Here is a 14,851-nt window from a genome sequence, read left to right as displayed (position 1 = left end):
CAGTTCTCCAGTGACTCACACTCAGTCCTAAACCAGCACACACAATTCTGTCAGACCCCACAATACCCATTAGAGATTCTAGGCGACACGCTAAATCATCCACCAACAGGCCTCAACGACCCCTCGATCCCCATCGCTCGCACAAGCCCCTCTGCTGACTTTGCTGTCCAAGGCCCTTGGTAGCAGGCCCTGAAGGGTTAAGAAAGGCCGTGGGGCACCGGAGCAGCGGGTACAGCGGGCGCCTGAGCTAATTGGCGACCCCAGAGACAATGAAGGCTGGAAGGCTGGGAAGGCTGGTGGCTTAATTGGGCCTGGGAGTGGCTGGTCTTTGTCTGGCCGCACCACTTGGCCTTGCAACTGGGGCCCAGCTGAGCACTGGGTGGGCAACTCCGGGAGGGGGACGTGTACGGCCGAAAGAAAGGGGGCGGGAGGACTCTCCAATCTGCGCTCCGGGATCTGAAGTAGTACCCAACCCGAGTTGCTGCACAGCAACCGCCAGAATGTAGCAGCCACCAGGCTGCTGCAGCCAGCCTTCAAAGACAGACCCCTCCCCCTCCGGTGGCTGTTCTGCCATGCCCATCACCTCAGGTGGTGCCCCCTGGTGTCCGCAGGCCACTGGGTACCCACCCCCAACTCCAGCATTCTCTCCTGGATGAAGGTGAGAGGCCACAAAAAGTCAGTGCAAGCCCTGCTCTGTGGACTTTACAGGCGTTTCAACCCGACTCGACCTCGAATAAACGCAGAGATAAGGAGAGGTGCTTTGGGGGGGCTTTCCTGCTCCTACTTGGTTCGTGGACCCCATTGTGGGCTCAGTTCAAGTAGATCAGAGACAGGGAAGCCATAACCCACCTAGGGTTGGATGAGATCTTCTACAACCTCTGCCCACTCAAAGCTTTCAGCTTAGTTTGGGCAGCCTTCTCCCAGGAAGGGTGGACAGTTTTTTTCCTTGCAAATGTGTCATCCCAGGAGTCCTGAGCATTTGGAGGCCCAGAACTTTCAATTCTACCTGCGTCTTCACCCTCCCTTTCGAATCACTATCCCTGATGTCCCTGGACTAGCTGGAAGCCATACAAACCCCAGGAGTGCACCGAGTCTAAAGAGGAAACCTCCTTGGTCAACCGTGGACTCAGAGGAAGGAAGGGAGGGAGGGAGGAGGGAGGGAGGGAGGGAGGGAGGGAGGGAGGGGGGAGGGAGGGAGGAAGGAAGGAAGGAAGGAAGGAAGGGGAAGGGAAGGTGCTCAACGACCCAGACCCAGGGACATGTTGAAGGAGTCGGTGCTCGCCAGCCGCCCCCGACTTGGGTTAGGGACTGACAGCACCTGGCAGTTGGGTGATAATGGGAAGAGAAGGCTGTCGCCTTCTGGAGCGAAATGGGTGGGAGCAGCCAGCTGTCCTTGATGAGTGGGGGAGCACTAGCCCAATGGGACTGGTGAACACAGTGGACCCCCTTGAAAGTCGGCAGCCATCTGAGGCAGGGTCCACACTCACACCTCCCGGAGTTAGTCGAGTTCTAAGGACGAATTTTTAGGCAAGACTTCGCCACTCCAATCAGCAGCTCAAACACCAAATGATTCCAGGAGGCAGTGATGGGGAAGAATTCTGGAAGCCGTGGTGTTGAAGGAACGCGACCTTCCCCAATACACCCACTTTCCCACACCATGTACCCAGAAAGCGTTGCAAAAGGGTGAAGAGTGGGTCCTCGGTGTCCTAGAAAGAGTGGGCCCACAGCGTCCTAGAAAGAGAGTCGAGACCAGGCCCGAGGCCGCTCAGCTCTTCAGCTCTTGACATGGCTCCAGAGACCAGGTTCCGGGAGCAGCAGGAGCTGCGGACACACAGCTAGTGGCCAGCAGAGGGAGCCCGGGCCGCGGGCCTGGGTCGCGGGGACTGCGATGCTGAGCGACGCCTCCAGGCCCAGGCTGTGCTGGGCGCCGGCGCCTGGGGCCCCCGCAGCTCTGCACGCGGCTCAGACGTGCAGCCGCCGAGGCCGAGGTGCAGCTGCCAGGCAGATAGGGGCGCCCAGCCTTTGTCCCCGCCTCGCTCCCTTCTTTTGCGCCCACAGAGTCCCAGCCCCGGGCGGCCCACAGAGCGCACAGCGCGGTTCACTTCGCATCGTAGCGTTTTATTTTTCGCTCGCTTCGTTCTCCCTCTGGAGCAAAAAGTGAAAACCTGAGGTGGGGCCCGTGAGCCGGGCTGTCAAAGCCGGGCGCAGAGGATGTGGGGCCCGTGGAGTGGGCCTTCCCTGGGGTTCAGTGCCTCCCACTTCCCCAGCAGCCAAAGATCCTGGGGCCCTGTACAATATAGATGCTCATGTAAAATGAAAAAAAATTAAATGCTATGAGTTAATCTCTAAATATATGTACACTGCAATGTACACCTTTGAATAAATTAATACGAATTTGCATCTTCTGCGAACCTTAAAGCTTATTTACACAAATTACCATTTATTTCATAAATATCCTTTGCCCCCTGGGGACTCAAAGCAGAAATGCAGCTTCCTCCGCTGACCCAGGAGTAGGAGGAGTAGGAGTGGTGGCGCCTGTCTCTGGCTGGGTAGAGGTGGGAAGACCAAATGGACAGGACTCCTAGCTCGAGTCTACACTCACTTCAGGCTTCTCTGGCTCCAGTTTCTCACGACGTCCAAGCCCAAGGCCGGGGATCGTGGGATAGTCTCCAAAACGAACACCTTTCTACCCTATGCACGCCCTGGCTTCCGAAGGGACTTGGGACTCCATCCCCACCCCCACAGTGTTGAAAGAAGGAGGTACCCCGTAGTTGACTCTCAGATCTGGATCAAATCCAGTGAGTGGTTCCAGTGCGACTGTGTTGCGGGTAGACTGATTCCTCCTTGAGGCCCCAGGGAAGCGGCCCGGATCCCCGACCTGCCACACGAGGTTCTATTCTGACTGCTGAAGCCTGCTTTTGCTCCTTTATTTAAATAAATACCCATTCTGTGCTGTACACGTCCCGAGCAGCCGAGGCAGGCAGCCCAGCCCCGGAGGCTCTTGGGGCAGCGCAGCAGTCAAGCAGCCCCCTCACTTGGGCGACTCCCGGCCTGGGGAGAGGGCTCGCTGGCTCTCCAGCCCACTCACCAGTCTCTGGATGCTCTGCAGTTCACTGGCCGCCTCTTTGGCTGAGCCGCCCGGCGATAGGGCCCCACGGGATGGGCCCCCCACTTTTCGGAGAGCCAGCTCAGGCAGTGGGCTGGGCTCACGGCTACTTCCGCCTGCAGCCTTGGAACCCTCCGCTGCTAGCCCAGTGGTAAGGAGGCTAGTGCTAGGTGGGATGGTGACCGGCATCTGGTAGGGGCTGAAGCGCAGGCGGGGTCGGGCACTGCCCAGGAATGGGCTCCGTGATAGGGTACCAGCGGCGGCGGCGGCGGCGGCAGCTGCAGCACTGGTAGCGGGTAAAGCGGAGGCGGCGGCGGCCGCTGCTGCCATGTAAGTGTAGGGGTAAGGGAAGAGGCCTCCGAAAGTGGGCATTGGGATTCCCTGGAAGAAACAGAAGGAAGCAGGGTTAGATATCTGTCTGAAGGATGGTAGCCTGAATACTACAATTTGATACTCTTTGCTTTACTCGAACCAGAAGTCATATAACTATAAAACCACCGGCTCACAGGTGGAGATGAGCCCACCGGCTAGGGCCAAAGCCTGTGTGTGTGTCCATCACCTAGGATGAGATGCAAAGGCCTGGAGTTGCCCTGCTCTGTCTGAGCTGGTTGGTGTGATGGGGGGTAAGGGAATAAGCATTAGCTGGCTAATGCCTAGAGGGAAGAAACCCAGCAGGCATGAGGCCAGGGGCAAGCAGGCAGCTGGCACCTTCATATGAGGTCCTGCTCAACTAGAACAGTGGTTCCTCCATGACATCCTGCAGGTGCCACGCTGTTGCAGGATGCTCAAGCCTCTTGCCTGCTTGCCTGCCAGGGGTCTCCTGTCTTCCCGAGCACCAGGGTACAAGGTGCTAAACACCAGGTCACAGAACTGGTCTGAATATTTGACAAAACAACTGGCGGCCCTTCTGTGGCAGAAGGCAAAATGCAGAGTCTTTGCTGGTGGATAGCCCAGTAGTGAGGAAACCTGGGCAACCTGTGCACTCAGCTCATGAGGCCCTGATTTGAGAATATCTGACCTTTGAGATAATGCCCCAGAGTGTGTGCCTGTGGGGCAGGAGATAGGGGACTGACATATTAGAGTCAGAGAAAACCCAGGCCCTGGTTCAAACGGAGAAACCAACAAGCACTATAGCCTGGAAGAACGGAAGGGCAAGCCCCACTGTGCAATTCAGACCTGGCACCTCGGGCTGGGAGGAGGGGAGGAAGCTTCGAATTTCCCAAGACTTGGCTCCACCTGGCACATAGCTACGGCCTTACCCCCTAACAGCTAAACCAACTGATTTCTCTCCCTGGATTTGCACCTACTGACCCGGCTGTGTCCAGAAATTCTGGATTCCCTATATCCTTTGTAATTCTCATAATCACCAGAGTTTTTTTGAGGGGCGGGGAGAGGATTCACACTCATAGAAAGCCTGGGGGTGCAGATAAACCCTCCAGCCCAGACTCGCGGCTGGTACCCCAGACACTGCATACACCCTGCCGATAAGCTCTGTTCAAAATTCATTTCAGAGCCCCTCCCCTGACTTTACACATATTGGATTCTGAACCAAAGTCACATTCTCAAAAATCTAAACTCCTGTTTTCCTTCCCCGGAGATAAGATCTCAAGGGTTCAATTTGCCAGAAACCTCAGATGGAAGAGACTGAATGAAGAGATTCCAAATCTTTCCACAGGGAATATTCCACCCAAGTAACTAAAGAGGCTGCTCTGCGCGTCCGATCTCCTTATTGTGCCGCTGGCCACATTTTCATAAACTCTCCCCTGGGAACTCAGAATTTCAGTAGGAGGCTGTGAGGGATCTAAGCCCCTTCCCTGGCTGTGGCTGGAGAGTTAGGGCATTCAGAGTAGGGCAAAGACCAATCCAGTTGCTTATCAAGGCAGGCAACTTCCTGGAGGACCTCAAAGGTCAGGGATATCTATGAGGTGAGTCATTTTGGTAGTCAACTGTCCAGAAAATAATGCAAATTCCCTCTTCCGTTCGCCCAGCCTACAGAATCTTTCAGAGCTAATCATGAAGGTTTTCCTTCTCAAAAGTTTCCTAGGGCCAGAAAAGTGAACACCATAAAACCCAGGAGCAACCCTAGCTGGTCAACCAGAAAAGAGAGGTGCACTCTCACCCCTCGTTGGGCATTATAGAGAACACAGGCCCAGAGAGGACCAGGAACTTTCTTAAGGTCACACAGGGTTCAGAAGCAATGTCCTGGCTAGGTCATAGGCAGGCATTCTGTTTTAACCTCTCAGGACCTAGATGGCTTTCCTGTAGACGGGATTTGGTCCCTCGGAGGATCTGAGTAGCTACAGCATCTCTCAAGTTCTCTGCCCATCTCAGCCACCACCAAGCTGCGAGCCCCCTCCTTCGGCTGCCCTGCCGGCAGATCACAGGCCTTACCTGAGATGCCAGCATGTGCTGGGAGAGGTGGAACGGGAAGGGCGCCGCGGGGCTTGCTGCGCTGGCTGCGGGACCCAGCCCGCCTGCGTCCAGCCCCGCCGCGGTTCCAGGCCCGGAGCCTCCGCCATTGCCTCCTCCTCCTGCCACCGAAGCTAGCAGATGACCCATGCCCATGGCGGAAAAGGCTCCAGGGCCCATGGCGAATTGTCCTGGGTGCAGGAAAAGAGGCTGGCCAGCTCCCAGCGGCCCAAAGAACTGCTGCCCGTGCAGGTGGCTGGAGAAGGCCAGGCCGGGCAAGTGGCCCGCACCCAGAGGGGATGCACTGTCTGTCTGCACCACCAGTGGCGCCAGGCTAGGCTCCTTGCCCTCGCCCGCGTCCTTGCGCCCCTCGTCCTTCCTCCGGGCCTCGGCTCGTTCTTTCTCCAAGCTCCGCAGGCCAAACGGGCCATCCCCAGCGCCCTCCGTCGGTTCCTTGCTGCCCCTCTCCGGGCTGCGCCGCTCTCGGGAGCGTTCGGGTTCGGTCAAGCGAGCGGGGCTGGTGTCCCGAATAGGACTGCGACCCAGGGGCGCTGCTGCGCGCTCTTCACCCGGACGCTCCGGCTCAGGGTCGCTGTCGGCTGCGCAAGGCTTCTCCTCGGCTACGGGAAGAGAGGGAGCACTGGTTACAGGGGCGCAGCCGCAGACCGACGCGGCGCCTGGTCCCGGGGAACACTTTAGACAGACCAGCTGTTGGGAAGGTCAAGTTGGGAGAACTTCTAGGGGCAGCTGTAGGTCACACAGATCCAAGACCCCATTCTTACAGCGGAAGAAAACGAACTCCGGAGAAGAAAACCTTATTTCCAACCACGTATCCCACATGGGGTCCAACTCCAAAGCCTACCAAATGTTCTGACTGCCAGGGAGTTCTTACATGGGAGTACCAGGCTGGAAATTCCCAGTAACTTTTACCCAGGCCTTTAAGATTAGCCCATCCCTGAACAAAAGACTTTAAGGGGCACCCCACGGGGACACTTCCTTATTCCTTCTTCCCTGACTCGGATCAACCACGCCGCTCACCTCGGGCCCGGTGCAGGCGCAGGGGACTGGTTGCTGTACTGGGAGAGGGCGGTGGTTCACGAGCAGGCGGAGGGTCGCAGGACGAGGCATCGGACTCCGCGCCGTCACGCTCCGGCTTGCAGTGTTCCTCATACAAGCGGAGAGTCGGCAGCGTTAGCTGCTTCCTGGGGGAGAGAAGAAGGAGCGGTCAGCAGTCATCGCGCCCCTTCAGCTTCCTGTGACCGGTGTGCGAGCCACCGGCCACCCTCTGATGTCTCACCTTTTCTCCCGACGGCCATTCCCGGTGTCCCGGAAGCCCTTGGCAAACGGGTTGTTGTCGATCTTCAACTGTGTAATCTGTGGGACCGAGGAAGGGGCACTAAGTCAAGACCCGGCTCTTCTAGCCTGGCCTGGGGCACCCCGAGGCCAGCGCTACGGCCGGCCCGGCCGCAGAGTAGAGAGCCAGAGTAGGTGGGGTCGTGCCTCCCACCCGGGATAGGAAGCCGGGAGGTAAAGCCGGCAGGCAAGCATCTAGGAAAGTGACAGGGTCTCTTTCTTATTCAAGAAAAAAAAAAAAATCCCTCAACAGGCACACACAGGCCCAAGCAAACAAATAGGCTCATGAAGTCACTCGGGCTAAACTATTCTGAACCAGAGCACTGACAAACAGTACCCCAACAAAAAGTACTCGTACACCCAAGTCCACAGGTCCAGGCAAGGACAAATCATTGTACTCACAGGCCCAGCAAAGCAAGTTTACAAAAACTAAAAATAAACAAGTGTCTATAGACTCCAACGGATTCACTAGCTTCCACATGTAGCTAACATACTCCATATAGTGTATGTGGCCAGGCAGACACCTGGTTTACAAAGACACAACCAAAGATACTGGGGCCCTCTCAGTTAATCCACTCAGATCTATGAGGGCGCAGACAAGTAGAAAAAGCCCTTTCACCTGAAGGAAAATTCTCTTACTTTTTCTCAAAGGGCCTGGGGCCTGGATGGACCCAGACAAGTGGATTAGAGGCGCTCACCAGAGCTGTGCCACCTGTCCTACGCTTTGGCTCCCTTGGAGAGTAAAACTTGGACCCTGCGTTCTTAGCATCTGTAGAGTTTGGGCAGATTGCCCCGGGCGCCCTCTTTTCATTTAGATTCCCAGTCATGAGCCAAGAAATGAACGAATAAAATGTAAAAATGTCAGCGGGAGCCTGAGTCTCTACTAATTGCTAAGTAAACATCTCCACTCCAACTATGGCCCAGCTGTTTGAGTGCCTCAGGGGAGTATATGTGTCTGTGTAGGTCTGAGAGGGAGCCCCGGGGATTTATGTGGGTGCTGCTCTTGCAAGTCTGGATGGGTGGTGAGTTCTTCAAGCTCTCTGCGATGCCCCTGCTGTTGGGTGGGTCTGAATGGAGGTTTAGAACCTGTACATGTGGCCATGCTGCAGGGTGTAGATGGATGTAGGGACCGAGTCCACTTCCCGCCCAGCACACCTTGTCATTCTGGTAGGCAGTGACAGCGATGAAGTCAGTCTCTGGGAAGACGTAGGTGCGGAAGGTGCTGTACGGGAGCTTCAGGATGTCATTGGCTCGGACGATGTGGAAGCGAGGCTGGTACTTGTGCATGGAGTTCAGGATGGTCTGCGAAGAGCGTGGGTTTCAGCCAGCAGTTCCCTGCCCTGCCCTACAGGACTGACAGCTTTCATTCTCTCTCTCTCTCTCTCTCTCTCTCTCTCTCTCTCTCTCTCTCTCTCTCTCTCTCTCTCTCTCTCTCCACCTGCACTCCTTTTTCTACTTTTCTCATGTTTTTCTTTTTACAACCAGTTTTTCTATTACACCTCCCAGCTGGAGAGAAATGAAACAAAACAGAAACCACCAAAACCCGACTCCATGCTTTGGCTTCACTTTCCCTGGCATTGGTAAACTCCTGGAATAGTAAGGAATGAGAAGCAGGCGTGGAGGAAGGCCCACAACAGCCTGTAGTGCAAATGGAGTCCCCCTTGCCCAATGAGCCCCCATCATTGGCTGGGATTTTGGCTCAAGCAGAAATGGAGAGTTCCTCATACTGTCCCTTGACTGAACATCTGCCTTGCTGGAGGGAAAGGTCTCCAAAGAGTGTGGGTTTAATTTCTGGATCTTCTAGCCTTAGGTAAGAGTTAGCTACAGGAGTAAGTCCTGGCAACTTCTCCAAGTTCAGCATCTACAACGGGCCACCACGGGACCTGAGCTGCTGGGCCCATTCCCTGTAGCACCTGCCTCAGTCTTGACTCTAGGAGGGGCTCTCAAAACCCCCACAGAAAGGAACTGACATTGCAAGCAGCCTGGAACTTCCCACCAACTGTCCACACGCTCTTTTCCAGGCATGCAGAACAGGGGCCGCAGAAGCCCAGGCCCTGCTACCTGGGCCTCAGGGCAGTGACCCAGACAGGCCCCCTAGAAATCCCTCTACCCACTCAACAGCAGCAGAACACAGGCACCCAGGTTCTCAACAGCTTCCCGCTCTGCCCACACTCACAAAGCCATGCTTGTCAGAAATGTTGTTGGTCAGCTTCAGCTTGTGGAAAGCCACAGGTTTGGCCATCCACTGTTCCCCCGTGGCCGGACTGTCCGGATGGATGTACATGCGCTTGGGCATCTCCGGGTCGGCCTTGCCCGCCACCATCCACCGAGAGTTGTGAAACTTATAGCGGCAGTCATCGGCAGCCACAATGTCCATCAGCAGGATGTACTTGGCCTTCTTGTCCAGGCCGCTGACTCGCACCTTGAAGGGGGGGAACATCCGCCTCGGAGGGAGGGAAGGGGACATGCCATTGGGACCCGGCTTTTCTTTGCCCCTTTTACCTTCCTGATGACAGGACACCCCTGCCTGAAGTTACCCCGTCTATGTTTGCTATGAACTCCTCTACATATATATGCTGTGCTCTTACTGCCGCTGGGAAGACCCAACCTGAGGTTGTAACTTCCGAGGCATCTCATTTCTGCTGGCCAGAACTTGTTTTGCAAAGCCTTGCATGAGCTTTGCCCTCAGATCTGCGAACCTTTTCTCCACACTGATCTGAGATGAAGGCTGGTGCCCAGGAAAGGAAACTAGGCCCTTTAGAAATACGCTGGGTTTTCCTAAATTGCCCTGAAATTCGTTCAGAGGAAATACACAATTTGGACAGGACTCGTAGAAATAAATTAGCAAGGTCTTTGTCTGGGGAAACGACGTGTATATAATCTTGATCTGGGATCCTGAGCCTGGAGTTCGGGGGAACAGGGTGAATCTGAGGCCTGGACTCTCAGAGCCTGAAGTGCTGGGAGGTTTGGGGTTTTCCTTCTGGCTTTAAGGCCTCAGGAGGTGGCTCGTCTTGAGCTCCAAGCTCCAAGGACAAGCAAGACTCTCCCAGGGCCTAGTTGTCGGCTCAACAACTCCAGACCCACTGCGGAACCGAACGCTCTGTCTGTGGCTAGCAGGAGGCGGAATGCTAGTCCCACTATGGAGTGGAGAATTCGGGTAAGGCTCCTTCTCCTAGGAGCCCCGAGACCGACCCTGAGGCAGAAAAACGAGACCTCAAGGAGTAGAGAGGAGACCCGCCAGGGTCGAGCCACCGGGACTTTGAGACTCAGAATGATTGGGACTATTCTTTAGAGAGTGTTTTCGTTTTATTTCAATCGAGGGATGTTTGCTTTTTTCTTTTTAATTAGCTCCGGTGCCAAACGAAAAAAGTCAGCTCGCTTGTCTGTGCAGAGGAGCGTGGCGCCAGGGCCGGAGCGGGGAAGCCAAGAGTACTAGCCCGGTGCTGGTGGGTGCTGTCCGGTCCCCCAGCCCGCCCGCCCGCCCGCCAGCCTACCGGCCACCCTACCTCCCGGACTTGGTGATGACCATCTCGGTGCCCAGCTTGTGGAACTGGTCCCACAGCTCCTTGGCCTCCAGCGTCACCTTGGGGTCGTCCTCCACCTCGTCCTCGGGTTCCAGGCTCTTGAGCGAGCGCAGATGCGCGGCGGGCGGGTGCGGGCCGAGTGCCGAGACGTGCAGCCCCGCCTCGGCGGCCGCTGCGGCCGCTGCAGCCGCTGCCGCCGCCCCCGCCAGGCCCGGGTCGGGCAGAGGCTTGGCCAGCGCGCCAGGCGGTAGCGCTAGCGCCGGGAAGAAGGAGGGCTGCGCTGCCGCCAGGAAGGCGGACATGGGGAAGTCGGCGGGCCGTGGCGCGTGGAACGGGTGGTAAGCCATGGCGCTGGCTGCCAGCGCCGGCTCTCTCATCGGGACATCCGGCCCAGGCACCCGGGAGCCGGGGCCGGGGCCGGGGGAGCGCGGCTCGGACCCCCGGCCCGGGCGGTGGTGCGCGCGGAGGACTGACGGCCCCGGCGACAGGCGCGGCAGCGGCTTCTCCCGGCTCCCAGTCCCGCGCACCTCAAGGGGCGCGGGGCTGTGAGAGCGGGGGCGGAGGGGGCTCTGCGCGGGGCTGGGCTGGGCTGGGCTGGCCGGCTCCGGCGCCGGGGACCACGCGCGACTGGTTAGATCTTGTCCTGATCTCTGGAAAACTGTGACTATCTCACATGTCCTGCCCTGCTCGGATCCCCTGCGCTAACGAGCCAGGCCCCCCTTGATTGCTGATTTTACGCTTTTTGGACCAATTGTGGGTCTCCGGGGGCGGGGTTTTGACAGCTCAGGCCAAGCTCTGGACGGGAGGGGGGGCCTGGGAGAAGGTGTCGGAAGCCTCAGCAGTAAGAAAACATGTCAACAGAATAAAATATTAACCAATGACCGGCCAGCGGGCCCCGAGACCCCTCCCCCTGGCCTGGCCCCCACCCCGCCGCCCGCGCGGGCCGCTGCCTGGGCGAGGGCTGGAAAGCGTGGAGGGCCGATCTGACCCGCCGAAAGGGCCCGAGGCAGGGGGCGCCCGGGTCCCAGGGCCTTGGGGAAGGACCCCAAGCCACATGCCGGCCCCAAGTGCAAAGCATTGACACGTTCCGGAGAGGAGAGGGGGCGCCCTTTCCCTCCCGCGCCCGGAGGCCCGGCCGCTCTGGCCTGCGCCCCTGCCTGGCCTCCCACCCCACTCCCGGTCACCGCCCCGGGTCCATGCACTTCGGAGGGAGGCTGCGGGCACTGGAAAGCGAGGCCGGTGGGCGGGCAAGTCAGGAGGCTCGGGCGACCGAGGTCCGGGAGCCGAACTCAGGTAGCCGGAGCTGGTGAGTGGGGAGCCATGGTAGAACCGTGCTGGGGCCGGCGCGGGCGGGAGCGGGACGCGGCCTTGAGCTGAGGAAATGATGGGACCCCTCTCACCTGCGTCTCCCCTCACAGACTCAGGAACCCGAGGTTCCAGGCGGGCCTTGCATTTAGCCTAAAGTAGGTCTGTGTCAGGTTCCCAACTTAAAGCCCTCTGACGAGTGGGAAAATGGATCCTTGGGACCAGGTAGGTGAGCGCACCTTCTGCTGAGCCTAGGGAGGTACCGCGCAGGTTGATGCTAGACCTCAGATTCTCCACACGCGCCAGAACGAATTTTCGCCGCATCCGGTACTGGAGATGCAAGCCCATCTCTTCCTAAGCACCAGCATCCTTTCTTCACTAGAGTTTGTTTCCGTCCTTTGGAAGCTACGGCGCCCTAGTTCAGCAATGCTGAGTAATGCGGGTGGGAATCGAGGTGTCTTGGCAGCATTTGTGAACACCTCCTTCGATGATCAGTCTTCGTTTTTTCTCTGGCGACGGCCTGTGTGTGTGTGTGTGTGTGTGTGTGTGTGTGTGTATGCGCGCGCGCGTTCGTGTGCGTGTGTATGTGTGTGTGTTGTATTTCGCGCCCAGTGTGTTGCCCTCGGTACACATTGAGGGCCATAATCAGGTGTGTCCAGTGTGTCCTCAAACAGGGCTGTGGCGCCGTCCCTTAGTCCCTTATGCTTGTTGGGGGTAAGGCAGGGTATGAACTGGTCACTGCCAACACTCCTGCCCAAACAACCACTACAGTCAGTGAATCCTGCCGCACCAGCTCTGTGTCCGAATGGTGGGCACCTAAATCCACCAATGGCCCAGGCAGCTTGCCCCTCCGTTGTATACAGCAGACTCAGGGCACTTGGTAGCTGACCTCCCAGAAAGGCGTTTAGAGGCCAAACGCCCCCAGCAGTGCGGGGTTGAGACCAGCAGGAGTCGTTTGGCCTCCACGACCTTTTCCCCTATGTTTCTGAGCCAACACCAAGCACTTGTAATTCTTCATAGCCGTGTACACGCCTGCTCCACCGGGTTTTCTTTAGGACTTTACTCTAGGTCGTTCTTCTCTGCCCATAGTGGATCTTCAGTTCTAGCTTCGCAGAGTTTCACAGCTAGGATGAGATCCATTGCAGATTTGCATAAGTTCCAATTTAAACAGGATGTGTCCCCTCCAGGAGAGATGTGTCTCAACACACTTGGGCAGTTGTGAGGTGAACAAAAAATAGCCAGGTCAGCTTTCCGAATTAGCAATACATCTGCTAACTTGTGTGTATGGGGACAGGCACTTGTACGAAAGAATTGTGTATGTATGGAAGTATGTATTTTGGATATTTTCCTGGGTAGCATACAGTAGCTGCTCTGTACCCTAGATTTGAAATACGAACATATGAGTTATTTGTCCACGAAATCCACGAAACCGGGCAGCTTTGGCGCAGTGGCTGAATTAGGGGACCCGAATCCCACCTCAGGAATTAAGAACCTGCCTTGCGGCTGATCACAGGCTTTTTCCTGGCAGGCTGGGATTCCACCAACCGCTCCAGCCCACCATCCCGCAGTCACCCGGAGGACCTGCCTCAGGCACTCTTAAGATTCCTTATCGACCCTCCCCAATCAAACTTCGGCTTAGAATACCCTTGGATCATCGGAAACTGGCGCTGGGGCGGCCCAAGCAGCCTCTCGAGCGGCGCCTTGCGGCTCGCAGCTCCTGCTCCGCCCTACCCTCGCCTGGGTCTACCCACCCCCCACTCCCCTTCCCAGGAACAGGCGCCCCTGGGGGAGTCCCCGGGGCAGAGTGTGCGTGTCTCTTTAAGAGGCCCCGGGGGGCGCCTCGCGGGCCGCCCGGGGCTGGAGGGGGAGGGCACCGGCGAGGGCGGCTGGCGCCAGGCGGCCGAGGCTCTACAACAAAGCTCCGGCCCCTGTCACTTCGCATCGGCCGGGACCCGCAGACGGGTGGGGGACGCGCGCTCAGCTGCCCCTCCCTCTCTCAGGCGGTCCTGGGCGGGGGCGTCGGGCGGGCGCTGGTTTCGTGGTCCCAGGCCCCTTTCGCGTGGTCCTTACTCTTAGCTTCCCGCAACAACCAAATCGAGCACCAGTAGCCTGGCCCGGATGGGTCTGCAGTCCCAAGCCGGCTGCCGGGTCCCTCTTTTGGCCCGGTAATATCGAGCATGGTCAAGAGACAAGGCTAAGACCTCTCTTTTGAGTTGATCCTAAACATCGCATAGGTCCCTGTGTGTAGGCGGAAAAAGATTATTCCACAACACCTGTAGGTGTCTGCATGCACAACCCGGAATGGATTTGTCTGAGCCCGAAAGAGTGGGTGCGGGATGGGGGATGTGTGGTCCTGTTGGGTGAGGAGACCTTGAGCGTTAGTAATTGAGCTCTAAGCGCGACTTAGCGAGTGAATGTGACCGGGGAAAGCTTGGGTGACATGTGTGGCCCTATGCTTAGGAAAATTGGTCGGGGGAGACACTAGGCGCATCCGTCGTTCTCTTCCATAGCTTCTCCACCGGGCCCGCGCCTCCCGGAGCCTTGGCGCCAGCTAGCCGGGTTTAGAAGTGGGGCTGGGCTCCCCCGCGGTCCCGGTCTGGCCGGGCTGGGGGCCGCGGCCTCGGTGACCCCAGCCCGCGGCGGCCCGGCCTGTCCCGTCCACTTAAACAAATTGTGGCTGACAGGCGCGCAGTCTCCCTGGAGCCGCAGTTCGCTGGTTACCTCTCTCGTCCCAATTACCCAGCGCAGGGTCTGGCTAACAGGCTGGGTGCGGCAGGCGACGCGGGAAGGGTGGGCTGCCCGACCCTCTTCCTGATCATGGTGTGGCCCTAGTCTGGTGCCAGGACCAGCTAAGGGGCCACTTCCTCGTCAGGCTCTGGGAAGCACTGGAGCAGTTAACGACTGTGTGGCCCACACAACCGTCGGTCAGGTCGATGCGAAGGTGAGGCCCTGTTAGGTTTCCTTGCCTGGGGCACACTTGTACAGGGAGCTGGGCGATGGGGAGCGACATCTCCCTGCATCTTGAAAGATCACAGGGGTTAGGAACCTAGCTGTCCTTGTCGATTTTGGACGACTTTCCCCAGAGTTTTAGGAATCCTATAACGCCTCTAAACTGCTAAATACTCTGAGTCTTGGTTCTATGAGTGGTGCAGCT

The 14,851-nt window shown here is 57.7% G+C and overlaps 1 protein-coding gene and 1 long non-coding RNA gene across 7 annotated transcripts in view; one reads left to right on the top strand and one right to left on the bottom strand.

Moving 5' to 3' along the window:
* Window positions 1-2,097: 2,097 nt before the first annotated feature.
* Tbx2 (T-box transcription factor 2) lies at window positions 2,098-11,252 on the bottom strand. The gene is made up of 7 exons (XM_005076908.4): window positions 10,375-11,252; window positions 9,045-9,312; window positions 8,024-8,170; window positions 6,813-6,889; window positions 6,554-6,717; window positions 5,498-6,135; window positions 2,098-3,487 (listed from the first exon to the last, which is right to left on the bottom strand). The coding sequence occupies exons 1-7, from the start codon at window positions 10,767-10,769 to the stop codon at window positions 3,032-3,034; spliced, it is 2,145 nt and encodes a 714-aa protein (XP_005076965.1). The 5' UTR covers window positions 10,770-11,252; the 3' UTR covers window positions 2,098-3,031.
* The window catches only part of LOC110342176, a 52,914-nt gene continuing 48,682 nt past the window's right edge, over window positions 10,620-14,851 (top strand). Inside the window, exon 1 of one of the 6 annotated variants that reach the window (XR_005878368.1) lies at window positions 10,620-10,730. This is a non-coding gene — a long non-coding RNA (uncharacterized LOC110342176). Of the gene's footprint in view, window positions 10,731-11,388; window positions 11,699-14,851 lie in introns of those variants that run through there. The other 5 variants (XR_005878367.1, XR_005878364.1, XR_005878365.1 and 2 more) reach the window with 5 other exon arrangements.

The sequence above is a fragment of the Mesocricetus auratus genome, unplaced genomic scaffold, assembly GCF_017639785.1.
Source record: "Mesocricetus auratus isolate SY011 unplaced genomic scaffold, BCM_Maur_2.0 Super-Scaffold_100007, whole genome shotgun sequence".
In the NCBI taxonomy this organism is placed as follows: Eukaryota; Metazoa; Chordata; class Mammalia; order Rodentia; family Cricetidae; genus Mesocricetus; species Mesocricetus auratus.
Note: the sequence above shows the minus strand (reverse complement) of the source record. Positions and strands in the feature narration are given on the sequence as shown.